Source organism: Haliotis cracherodii, unplaced genomic scaffold (genome assembly GCF_022045235.1).
Source record: "Haliotis cracherodii isolate W230 unplaced genomic scaffold, xgHalCrac1.p SCAF_8, whole genome shotgun sequence".
Taxonomy (NCBI): Eukaryota; Metazoa; Mollusca; class Gastropoda; order Lepetellida; family Haliotidae; genus Haliotis; species Haliotis cracherodii.
Genome location: NW_027266341.1, coordinates 48,071,013 through 48,084,615, shown reverse-complemented (window position 1 = coordinate 48,084,615; position 13,603 = coordinate 48,071,013). Strand labels below are relative to the sequence as shown.

General features: G+C 38.5%; 1 protein-coding gene across 2 annotated transcripts; it reads left to right on the top strand.

Moving 5' to 3' along the window:
* Window positions 1-102: 102 nt before the first annotated feature.
* On the top strand, window positions 103-13,135 carry LOC139450410 (methylmalonic aciduria type A homolog, mitochondrial-like). Of its 2 annotated transcripts, none has more exons than XM_071232102.1 (7): window positions 103-166; window positions 688-1,144; window positions 2,768-2,890; window positions 5,890-6,060; window positions 8,102-8,188; window positions 9,304-9,452; window positions 10,856-13,135. In XM_071232102.1, exons 2-7 carry the CDS (start codon window positions 694-696, stop codon window positions 11,141-11,143), a joined length of 1,269 nt encoding a protein of 422 aa, XP_071088203.1. In that variant the 5' UTR covers window positions 103-166; window positions 688-693; the 3' UTR covers window positions 11,144-13,135. The 2 variants fall into 2 exon arrangements, with proteins under 2 accessions (XP_071088203.1, XP_071088202.1); XM_071232101.1 differs by lacking the exon at window positions 103-166 and adding an exon at window positions 426-556.
* Window positions 13,136-13,603: the final 468 nt, after the last annotated feature.

Sequence of the window (13,603 nt, the reverse complement as noted above, 5' to 3'; positions counted from 1 at the left end):
TTATAATTCAACTGTTGTAGCTGTATTTAAATCAAAGAATGTTAATCATCATGTTTTGGTATCCCTGTCCTCAATCACTTCTGAATATAGCCCCGCAGATGACTTCCGTTTTTATTATTTTGCAGACGAATATTCTCGTTTTGGAAGCGAGCAATAACTTGAACAAGTGAGGGGGAAATCGAAACTGGATTTGGAAAATTATAACATTAATTTGGTGGTTTGGTTCAAACGGAAGGAAACACTTGTAATAATCAGAAATCGACGATATCGTATTGGTCTATTGTAGTAACTTTAGATTAGTTTTTAATGCCCTCAGTTTTCGTTCACCGAGATGCAGTGAACCTTTACAGAGATTTCAGTAATTGTCTGGGCCTATCCTTAAGGTGCCACCATTTCCGATCTGTCTAAAGTATCCATTTCACGAAACTGCCAAAAAACATTTTACCCTGTTCGCCCATAATCAATGATGAAACCTTAGAGGACAAGGTGGCATTTGATTTGTGGTAACAGCGTTAGGCCTAAAGGTTCGACCAGATACCATATACGGCGTAGCATGGTTAGAACTTTGATATTTTTTGTTCTTTTAGAGTCACTATTGGTGTGTCAAAGGATGGCATCATTTCATGTAACCTAACCCCCTGAAACTGATCATTTGTGATTTAAAAAAAATGCATTTCAATGTTTCAGAAACCAATGGCCAGATGTTACCTGATTTCATTCCTTGGCTCAGTGTCATGCAAGTTATCCTTGAAACATCAATTAGCATGGCACACAATGTTCGTAAACACACAAAGGAGTATATCCTCAAAGCCATGTAGGTCTAAACAAGTTGTAAATCTACATAATAAGAGACTAATTCCATCGTTACACATCAACCCCTTTCATTCTGAAACATGTGTAAGTCAGACTGAAGCGAAGCAAGAAAGGGCTAAGGATGATGTGAGTGATAAAGATGATCTGGTACATAAACTGTTCAAGGGATTAACAAATGGTGACAGGGCAAGTCTTGCAAGGTCTATAACCCTTGTAGAATCCAGTCATCCAGGAAAGAGGAAACAGGCACAGCAATTACTATCCAGAGTACTTGACTACAACAAACGCAGGACCAGACATATATTACAAGAGACTCAGTCATTTAGAATAGGTAAGCTACCTATATACATATTGTCATTATTACTTCATGTATAATAATAATTACAGTGGACTGTCTCACATTGTTTGCATTGTCATGATACTCTTGAGTAATCAACAAAAGTTGATGTGAATAAACAAAAAAAGTTATTGTTACAAAACAAATTGCATTGTCAGTGTCCATGTTACCTAAGGCTCTACATGCTACTTTTGAGGTAGACATCACAATTCTGTTTGGTCTGTTAGTAGATTTATTAAAACTATATAACATTGTGCATTTCTCGTCTATCTTCCCCTCGTCTGTCCCCCCCCCCCCCCCCCTCAGTCTCCTAAGACAGTCATCAAGTCATCATGGTAATACTAAATTGAAACACATGGTCTAAATATGTCAGAATGGAATGCCCTTTCTGCACACATATGCAGTACTACATCTTCTTAATACGTATATCTCACCATGCTCACAAAAACGTTTATTTGAGCATGTTGAGTAAAGATAATAGTGCTCTGTGCTTTTGTTTCACATGCCTACAATGGCTGCTCTGTAGCTACCTTCAACTATTCAACTCACAGATTTGTCTACTACTGACACAAACATCTCTCTCAACCTCTTTTAACATGTTTAAGGTTTTATTTCTTATGGTTTGGTTTGGTTAATGTGCCAATCTAGTACATGTTGTAAGAGGGGTTTTCTGTGAAAATGAACTTTGATAGAGATGAGAAATGTTACCATGGTTACCATATATCGCTGTGAATTTGCCAAACAGATTTATTGTCCTCAAAAATCAGCATCAGATTTTGAGTATGTCAGTATTTGTTTCATTTCAGACACTTTATAGAAGTTCTGAGGGCTTCTGGGTACATGAGAAAAACAAGCAAAATGAAAAGTAGTTCGAGTTTGAGATTGTTTAATCGGTTTCATTCTTTTTTAGTGTGCTATAATGTCATTATTTATGTACAATATAAATACAGTGTTATTTAGTATTTCAAAGACGTTATCATAGCCGTTATGATTGTTTGTGATGTTGAAAGCAAATCTCAGGCAATCACTATTAGACGTATGACGCCTTAGACGACTAGGCCACCCGTGCCCCCCCATATAGCTGGAATGTTGTTGAGGGACATGTTAAACAACAAACACAAAACACACACACTTGTACTTATGATTTACTTAACTGGAATGTATACTCGTAAACAGTAAATACATACATACATTATTATGACTACAAATATATAATTTTGGTGTATAGTATTGTGTCATATTAAAATTGTTAAGTGTGTTAAGTGAAGATCCGGGGTAGAATAGGCCTTCAGCAACCCATGCTTGCTGTAAAAGGAGACAATGCTTGTCGTAAGAGGTGACTAATGGGATTGGGTGCATGGTCAGGCTTCCTGACTTGGCTGATGCATGTCATCGTATTCCAACTGCATTGATTGATGCTCATGATGTGCATCACTGGATTGTCAGGTCCAGACTTGATTATTTACAGTCTGCCGTCATAAAGCTGGAATAGTGCTGAGTGCAGCGTTAAGCAACGAACAAACAAAAACATAGCGGGTTGTACTACATTATGTTGCCATGGTTACAGCCCAGACTGTTATTGCTTTTTTCTGAATGTGTTAATTTACACTTCAACAGGATTAACAGGACCACCAGGTGCTGGAAAAAGTACATTTATTGAAGCTTTTGGCAAGTTCCTGACAGGGAAGGGATTCAAGGTGGCTGTCCTTGCTGTTGATCCCTCGTCATCAACAACTGGAGGTAGAATACATCATATCTTCTTTGAAACCCTGGGCTGGGAATGTACCTAGTGCTTGTTGAATGAAGGGAATCACGAGTATAAATACTAACCAAGGTAATGGGAATAGAAGCCAGGGAGTGTTGTCATACAGACTTATTCAACATGTTCAATATGCAGAAGGACCCGCAAAGATCCGGGGTATAATAGGTCTTCATCAACCCATGTTTGCTGTAATAGGCGACTGTGCTTGTCGTAAGAAGTGATCAACGGGATCGGATGGTCAGGCTTGCTGACTTGGTTGATGCATGTCATCGTATCCCAATTGCGTGGATTGATGCTCATGATATGGATCATTGGAATGTCTGGTCCAGACTCGACTATGTACAGACTCCCATCATATAGCTGGAATATTGCTGAGTGTGGCGTTAAACAACAAACAAACAATATACAGAAGCAAGCATTTCTTTCATTTCATCTTTCTTGTTTTTTACATGTTTAATATGGATAATTAGATTTTTCAAAATATACCTACATGCAGGAGACAAACCAGACAAAATAATGAAAAAAAAAATCTTGGCAGGTTTGGTCAGAGGTTAATATGCTAAACAGAAAGATATTGACAAAAACTACAAGTTTTATAAACTAAACTAAGCATGCAAAAAGATGTTCCAACATGTTCAATTGTGCTTGTTTTCAATCAACATGATCTATGAGAGACTTTTTTTAAATAAACACTATTAGCTAAACATTCATGACGCTTCATTACATTTTGAACATAAATGGCTAAGTAAATGCTCAAAACCAGATTTGAATCTCTAGAACACATCATGCATGATGAACTGTTGCAAACCGTTTTACAGTTTTTCTGCAAAATGTGTTGAAATGATTTTATCCTTATTTCAATTTAATTGACAAGTTAGCATATTGTACCTATAAGCAATGATAAATGTTAACAACATCAACATACTGACATATTATTCATCCATTTTTTATGGATTCCTTTGAACAAGAGAAGCCAAGAAAAAAATAGAATCCCTGATGAATTTAAAAAATGTTAACATTACAGAGGTATGGGACCAGATTGGTAGGACATGTTGGAAGGTGGAGGAAAATAAAAACAACAATTAAGATCTTACTCCTCACCACCGCTAACATCTTCTCGAGGCAAGAGAGTTAACTGATTATAAAAGTCCAGTTTCCATCCTTGTCGAACTAGGTTGGTATTATGGAGTTACATTTTGGCTGGACTAACGAGTTTATGCATAGTCCAATCAAAATCGCGCAACGAAATTGAAATCCGGTTCATAAACTGTCATGCAGATTTCGGTCAACTGCAGGATTTGTAAAGCATTTGCACCGCCAACTAGTTGTCTACAAAAATATTCCAAGTCTTTTCATGGTTGTGATCAAGGTGCTCATGTGATTTGATGCACTTTGTGATGTAAGACCCATTTATTTAAATATAGATCTTGATTATCGATCAGATTGTCTCGACTGGGTGCCGCCATTTTGTTTGAAACAAATGAAAGTGATACGAGAGAGGGAATCTGATTGGTCCATGGGTGAGGCTTAGAAGGGACATAACTAGTAAAAACCACTGGTGGCGCTACAATCAAGCCCAGGAATTCCAGCCAAGTTTGGCAAGGGTGGAAACTGGACTTTAAAAGTCAGTTATCTCCCTTGCCTCGGGAAGATGCACTGACAACAAAAGATGTGAGGACATCTCTTCCTATGATTACCTGTCACATCAGAAGTTCATTTCATGTTATTTGATATAAATATCAATAACTGTCTAATTTTGTTTAATTATTTTGATAAATAACACTTTCCTGTGCTAACCTGTGATCCATGGACTTGCAGTGATGTGTACTAGTGACCCCCTCTCAAGTATTCACTTGTATTCACTTGTATCACGTGAGCATCTTGATAAAATAGAATGAAAATATCTGTTGACACTGATTTTGTGGTATACTTAATCCTGCAATCGACCAAAATCTGTTCTGCAGTTTAAAAACCAGATGTCAGTTTCTTTACGCTATTTTGATTGGACTATGCATAGACTCTTTAGTCCAGCCAAGATATAATTCCATAATTCCAGCCAAGTTCGGCAAGAGTGGAAACTGGACTTTTATCATGTTTATAATCAGATAACTCCCTTGCCTCGGGAAGATGTCTACTGTTATATAAAAGTGTGTACATCTGATTACAATAATGTTAATCCCAGGGTAGCATTACATGAAATAACACACCCCTTTATGTTGTCCTGTATGAGGTCCATTTAACTTCAACTCTGCTCTCCGTTGCCCAGGGGGCGGTCGGGCAGCCTAGTGGTTAAAGCGTTAGCTCGTCATGCCGAAGACCCGGGTTCGATTTCCGACATGGGTACAATGTGTGAACCCCATTTCTGGTTTCCCCTGCCGTGATATTACTGGAATATTGCTAAAAGTGGCGTAAAACCATACTCACCTACTCACTCCTTTGCCCAAACTCCCAACTTTAACACCTCACTGCTTCCGTTGCGATCTCCCATTGTATTCAGCCTGTCATCCAATGCATCCCTTAATGTCATGTTCCTTGATGTCTGTGAGCTCTCAACTCTCAACTTCAATACAATGTAGTTTTTAACTGCACAATACTGGAAATAGCAATTTTCCTGAAACTTGCTCCTGAGAATGGGAGGGGGGTGCACATTATACTCGAATGTGCACTCAAGTGGTGCTTCCAATGAGAAATCATTAAATGTCGGCATAATACATGTCCATTTTAATCGTCATTTTCAGTCATTTATTTTTGAAATAAGGGAGATCTCTTCAGTGGACCCATACTACATGATATGTAATTGTTGATGCCTTCTGCAAAACTAAGAACTTCAGGACATGCCTTCCTTGTGTTACTCTCATGTACGTTATATATGAGTACTCTGACAATTTATTTGTGTTCTAATTCTTCTACAGCTTTGTTGGCAAAGAAGACTTTGAAGCATGTGAAATGTGTGGATGATGTTATCTCTGCCTTGTAGGCTCCCTTCTTGGTGATAAGACGAGGATGCCGGAGCTGGCCCGAGACATGAACGCCTTCATCCGCCCCTCTCCCACATCAGGGAAACTGGGAGGGGTGACCAGGACAACCAATGAGGCTATTGTCCTCTGTGAGGGGGCAGGCTATGATGTCACTCTAGTTGAAACCGTTGGTATGTGCAGTGAAATATCTTTCATGAATGAACCATGAATCTGAATGAATGTCGTGTCTAAGCTCTTCACACATGCAATATCATTAAAATAAGATCATAGTTCTAGCTACTGCTAAACAAATATCTGAGGACATCCCAGCAACCAGAGCTTGCCGTTAAAGGCGACTATGCTTGTTGGAAGAGGTGACTAACAGGATCGGATGGTCAGGCTCGCTGACTTGGTAAATGCATCAATCATGTGGAACGATGCTCATGATATCAATCATTAGATTGTCTGGTCCAGACTCGATTATTTACAGACTGCCATCATGTAGCTGGAATATTGCTGAGTGCAGCGTTAAATAACAAACAAACAAACAAACATCCCATTATGGGTCACGTCAGACCAACCTTTTGCAAACTTTGACCGACTAATGGAATGACTGACAAGAAGTCTACATTAGCCAAGGCAGCTTCTACGTGCCTTACAGCACTAGTTTTAAACTGGTAACTACACTTCGAAGACTTATCACAAATTTTGATAAATATCTTGATTAAAAATTTGAAACTGAACAAAAGAACATTGTGTAATGGCTAATAGATTCCCCAGATTGTATGTATTTGGTCATAAAGCCCGTAACTGTTGTTCGGAATACCCTGTGTTAAATTTTTCGAGGTTGCAAGATTAGAAAACACATTCCGACTGTCACTTTAATGATCTGGTAAGCTACGCACTGATTGGTCGGATATAAGGTTGTTCAGACGTGACCCGAAATGGGATGTTCTCAGATTTTAATAAGATTATTCACACATGGCACCCATGTGACAAATGAACCAGGCTTTTAGCGTGATGAGCAAACGTTTTTACCACTAGGTTTTTCCAACGCCCCCAAATGTGTCATTAGATATCCAGAGATATAGATATTGTGGGAGGCTTTTCCTATGAACGGGAGGACGATGCCTACTATGAACTCATCAAGCAATAATCACTTATCCTGTTTAATTGGCTTCATGTCCCTATTGGCTTCTACCTATGTGTTCTCTGTCCATCGTGTTGTGACAGTATTATCCTTCCATTGTCAGCACTTACTCTGTTATCCAACTCATGTATGCAATTGTTGTTACCGTTAATCCCACTCATGTATGCAATTGCTGTCACTGTTAATCCTCTACTGTTAATCCTCCACCTACTATATATATTATGAAAGAAGTTGTTATCCATAAAATTGTGTCTACCATGTCTTCTGTTTCTTGACATTTGGGTATTTCACTTAAAACCACTTGCCTGTAAATCATTTATAACTAAGAAAGCAAAAATAATTGGATAAATATTATTAAATAACTGCTTGAGATGCCCAACGCTAACACCGTATACTTACGTGCGTGATTCCCATGCAACCTTTCGAGTTGAGTTGATTGGTTCAACTGTGTCATATGGCTGATGGCTGTTACAATGAATGTTCGTTCCACCCGTGACGAACTTGTCTGGTTGTTGATGAAATATAGTGATAGCTAAATAGACAGATGTTTTATTCATGCACCGATTGTCTTTAAATGTAATATCCAGTTATGTATGACTGTTTGATAATCTCATACCAACTTGCTTGGAGGAGGTCCAATAGTTTTTCAGATATTGTAGTAAACGTCGGTACCTTAAATTCACTTTCAGACTATATGTGCATATTAGTATACCCGTCTGCTTCCATAGTTTTTGTGGCATATTTGATACGCTAGGATTTGACTTATCTGAGTATTTCAGATGACTTTATGTGTATTGACGCAAATACGCAACTTATCTTGAGCTTTGGATATCAGACGAGCAGAGATCTTTTTTGAATTTTCTGATGTGAGGCCATTTAGCACTGTTAAGTGAAATTTGAAACAATTTGTGTGTGAAGCCTATATGATACAATGTTATAAAGCTCCTGTGCTTTTGAAAATGTAGGCTTTTTCCAGATTTAAGGGCTATTCCTAGAATTCTCCCTGGATGAGGCATCATGTTGGAGTAAATTGTTGGACGTTTATAAGATCGTGGTGTAAGTTCTACTCCTTGTGGTTGCAGGTGTAGGGCAGTCTGAGTTTGTGGTGGCAGACATGGTGGACATGTTCTGTCTTATCATCCCACCAGCAGGAGGGGACGAACTTCAAGGTGAGGTGCTCAGGAAATATTTTTTAATGTCAGCAAGTGGTCGAAATTAAAGAGGGTCATGAGATCCTTGAAACCCATGAAGATCCGGGTAAGAGTAGGTCTTCAGCAACCCATGCTTGCCAAAAAAGGCGACTTATTTGTCGTAAGAGATAGATCAGGTGGTCAGGCTCGCTGACTTGGTTAATGCATGTCATTGTATCCCATTTGCGTGGATCGATGCTCATGATATCAATCACTGGATTGTCTGGTCCAGACTCAATTATTTACAGACCGCCGTCATATAGCTGGAATATTTGCTGAGTGCGGTGTTAAACAACAAGCAAACAAACAAACGATCCTTGAGATCTTCACCTATTTTATTTGAATCAACTGCCCTAAATCTTTAACTTCAGTTAGGGTTATGATAAGGACACCTTGACTTACATGCTTAATTTCGACCACTGTTATCTTACATTTTGGTTATGTACTAATCAGTGTCATGTCCCATTCATATAGTATTTAATACAGAAGTTCATATTTCGGTCAGATCAACATGACCTTCAAGCACTGCAGGACATGCAGAACCAATGGAACGCAAACATCAGCTCTATCCATTACCATGACAAGAGGTGTGTCCCAATCGTCTAAGCCTGAGCAATTTGTTGTGCAGAGTGGCCTTAATTTGGCTTGCCAGAAATGTATGATCGTGGGTTCGAATCTCAGATCTGCCTTGATTATGTTTCAAGATTTATCAGCACCATTCCCACATCCTAATGGTCTTGACTCGTGAAGATCCGGGGTAGAATGGGTCAAAGGCAACTATGCTAGTCGTAGGAGGTGACTAACAGGATCGGGTGGTCAGGCTCGCTGACTTGGTTGATGCATGTTGATGCTCATTTAGAGACCACCGTCATATAGCTGGAATATTGCTGAGTGCGGCATTAAACAACAAACCAAACAACCTCATGGTCTTCATCAAAGGTCACCAGCATCACTTTGGATTTTCATTCCACATCACGCTAACATGCCATGATGTAATTAAAAAGTGTTTTAAAAAGCGGCATTATAAAGCCAAACTCACTTTTTCAAAGAAAGCCATGATGATAAAGAACAGAACCTTGTCCACTTGGTTACAGGTATTAAGAAGGGCATAGTCGAGGTGGCAGACATGGTGGTCATAAACAAGAGTGACGGAGATCTCGTGGCAGCCGCACGGCGGATCCAGGCCGAGTACGTCAGTGCCCTCAAGTTCAAGAGACAAAGATCGAAAGTGTGGAGACCTAAGGTAGAGCTGTTCAGAACATGCTATCTTACATCATATGGTTATTTGAAATGAAGGAAAGACAACTCTATGGTATTTGCAAAAGAAATGTGAGATTTATTTTTCAAAGAATTATTTGAACTTGAAAATAATGACTAAGTATAATACGTAAGATGTATTTGTTGAAAGTGTTGTGCTCTTCATGATTGAAGATATGTCCTCCAGAGCATCAGTATTTATTAAAGGTAATATTCAAGTGATAAGCTGTTGGACAAACAGGGGAAGGGAGAAAACTCTACAGGCTTGACTGCACACATACGTTGAGTGTTGTGTTGTGACTATGCTATTAAATGTTCTCCAGATGCATTTCTCGCACTGTAAACATGGTAGACATCATCATGATAACTTCTTTGATAGGCATTTAGAAGTTGGAGTACGAAGTAAGGATAAGAATTTATGGATGAACAACTTCTTTATTACAATTAAGAGCGATGTTTCGGTGTAGGTTCTAACACTTGCTTGATAACGGTGTTAGATCCTACACCAAAACGTCGCTCTTAATTGTAATAAAGAAGTTGTTCATCCATAAATTCTTATCCTTACTTAATCATCATGATAATCAACTCAGCAGCCACTGAACCAGTGGAGCTGAAACTTCACATGCTTGCTTCCACTAGTGATGACACCTCAATTTGTTTAAGAGATTAAAATCTGATTTTCATTAGGGCCGTCATTACCATGATTACTCAGCCGATTTTGTTCAAATTATAATTAAACTTAATGTATGTTTAGCATGTTTAGTTAATAGTGGGACTCAACACATATGGTCTTCTTGTTGCGATATTTAAAGTTTGACCTTATTTTGACCTTTGTCTTCTGACCATGCTCAAAGACAATACATTTTTGCTGTGTAATCAACTTGCCAGAAATTATATATATTATTGCCTATATTAAATACATGTACATGTATTCCCATTTGGTATGCGACACCTTCAATGGTGTGTCATTTTCAGATTCATCACATTTGCGAGGATGTACTTGTGTCTTACCTAATTTTGAGTTCAGGGGACTCTCAGTTAAGGCATGAACGTGGGGTCCTTGACTTGTGCCGTGTGACAAAACTTACTTCATTGAATGTTACTGATGTCATGACATTGCATATGCTCTGAAAGCTGTAGCTTGTCGATGCAGATTTCAATATAAGTGTGAAGAATATCAATCATTTATGTTCAGAACTTTGAGTGTATTTCATAGCAGGATATAGATGTTTTGAACCCATTCATAACTTGTATCCATATTTGACGCAATATTTAGCACTGGTTAACATTCTGACTGCTTGTTCAACATGTCCAAAGTGAAGTTATACTCAAACCACTGACAATGCCGATGTTAATAACATTAAGGAACATTGTCTTACTTACTTACAGGTAAAGCGCATATCAGCATTAACTAAAGAAGGCGTCCCAGAGTTATGGGACTTAATGGTGAACTACAAAACATTAACATTCCAGTCTGGTGAGTTGCAAGTGAAGCGTGAGAAACAGCTGAAGATCTGGATGTGGAACCACATCCAAGACTACATCATGGAGGCATTCTATAAACAGGAGGGTGTGGGCAAGAAGATGGCTGATCTGGAAAAGAAGGTGGTTCGAGGAGTGATCACACCTGGCCATGCAGCTGATTTGCTCCTGAAGACATTCATGAAATACTCGTGACACCGTCGTCACTGCAGCTGATCCTGGACGTGTTATTCCACATTTTTTGGTGAAAAGGATTTTTTGAAACCAAAATTGAAGATGAAAGGAGGCGCATACTGTTATAATATTTATTAGAGTTTCGATTTCTTTCCACAAAGCGACAACATTAATGTTAGCATTAAAAAAAACAAAAGAGAGAAAAGAGCCAATCTTTGTACATTGCCCGTTTACTGTAAACATGTAGGGTTTATATTTATGTTTGACACATGTCATTTAAACAGAAACTAAAATATGTAAACATGTCAGACAAGTTCTACAAACAGTATTTCTCTTCAAAATAATTGTAAATCATCTGAGTAATTGAAGGCGATTGCTATGTCATGGTTTTTGTATGAGAGAATCACACACAATAACATTGAGAACTGCATTTAAAAAAATACACAACATAACAGATATACTGTGCATATATACTGTGTCCAGTAATCTTTTATTTATACTCTATTCATTATCAATCCTTGTTTCAACCAAAACTGCACATGTAGCAAAAACGATGTAGCTCTTACTCATGTTAAATATTCAGTTTTATCCTTTTGACAAATAGAAACCAGTTAGAAGGATTTTAGAAAACAACCACAGGAAGTCTATGAGAATTGCACCCTTTTTCACCTTGATAAATTTGATACCGAAAGCTGCTCTTGTGAGGTTCTCTGTCTCCTCACCAATGCAGTCACACCACTGTCTGCTGCTGGCCACTTCAATACTTTTACTTCAAGTAGGGATCATGTGCTCATCTAATCACACTGGTCTTGGGGGAGGCAGAGAGCCATAATCAAGATTTTAATTTTGATACCTGTCTGTGTTAAGCTGAGGACACCTCCAAAGAAGGTGGCATCAGGTGAACCCTGAACAAACTCTGACTTCCCAATCAAAATGAAGGATGCATAGATTCTTGAACCAATCAGATGCCAGGTTTCTGAAACAAATCAGCTTCAATTTTTTTACTGCCTCAATTCGGAAATTTTGATCTTGGCAAAGAAATTTGCAGTAGCCAGACTCACAATTTATTTATCAACCCTCTTAATTTGAGTTGGTGTTATCTAGGTTTCTTGTGAATATTATTAACATGATTATCTTTGAATATGTAATGACTGAGTGTTATCTAGGGTTCTTGTGAAGATCATGCACATTGTTATCACTGAATATAAATCGAGTGATTGACTGTTATCTAGGGTTCTTGTGAAGATCATGAACATTGTTATCACTGAATATAGATCGAGTGATTGACTGTTATCTAGGGTTCTTGTGAAGATTATGAACATTGTTATCACTGAATATAGATCAAGTGATTGACTGTTATCTAGGGTTTTTGTGAAGATCATGAACATTGTTATCTCTGAATATAGATCGAGTGATTGACTGTTATTGAGGGTTCTTGTGATGATCACAAAAATGATGATGATCATATCACTGAATACAGAGTGATCAAGTCTTATCTAGGGTTTTTGTGGTAACCATGGACAGTGTTAGTGAATATAAAGTGATTGAGTATTATGTAGGGTTCTTGTGTTTATTTGTTGTTAAACACCACACTCAGCAACATTACGGCTATATGACGGCAATCTGTAAATAATTGAGTCTGGATCAGACAATCAAGTGATTGACATCATGGTCATCGATCCACGTAGTTGGGATTGATGACATTAATCAACCAAGTCAGTGAGCCTGACCACCCGATCCCGTTAGTCGCCTCTTATGACAAGCAGTCGCCTTTTACAAGCATGGGTTGCTGAAGACCTGTTCTACCCCGGATCTTCACAGGTCAGGTTCCTGTTATACACATGCACATTGTTATCTGTGATGATCATAAACATAGTTATCAGTGAATATAGAGTGTTTGCGTGTCACATGGTTATCACTAAATATTGGGTGTGATTGGGTGTTATCTAGGGGGTCTTGTGATATACATGAATATTGTTATCACCTTATATTGTGTGAGTGATTGCTTTTTATCTAGGGGTCTTGATAATTGTGAACATGATTAAAACAATATACACATTCAGATTGAGTGTAATTTATTAATCTATTTTTTGTGTGAGTATCATGAACGTTGTTTTCAGTATCATGTGTCACATCGACTTTGACTTGTATGTGTGATTATTAAAAGGGTCTCAATCCGACAAGGCAAGTTAGCTTGGCGACGCATGGTCCTAAGTTCCACCAGATCGGTTTGCATCTGAAAACGTATATGTTCGTCCTGGATAATGGCTCTGGACGTCGAAGCCATGAGGGAAAGTGGCTTGAGAGAGCTACGAATCTCGGTTTCCACATAGGCGAGCTTGGTGTCAACATAGAGGTGGGACAGTTGGATCCAGTCATACGGTGGAGATCCTTGTCAAGCTCATGGATGCGGTCCACAAGCTGGAGAAAGTGCTTTGGGTAATCCCTCCTTCTGTAGCATGTAGGACTGAAGGATGGAGT

Coding starts and splice junctions, on each gene's coding strand:
- LOC139450410 (XM_071232101.1), top strand. Junction 2,891..5,889: donor CTCGTCATCAACAACTGGAG/GTAGAATACATC, acceptor TCTGCCTTGTAG/GCTCCCTTCTTGGTGATAAG. Junction 8,189..9,303: donor AGGAGGGGACGAACTTCAAG/GTGAGGTGCTCA, acceptor ACTTGGTTACAG/GTATTAAGAAGGGCATAGTC.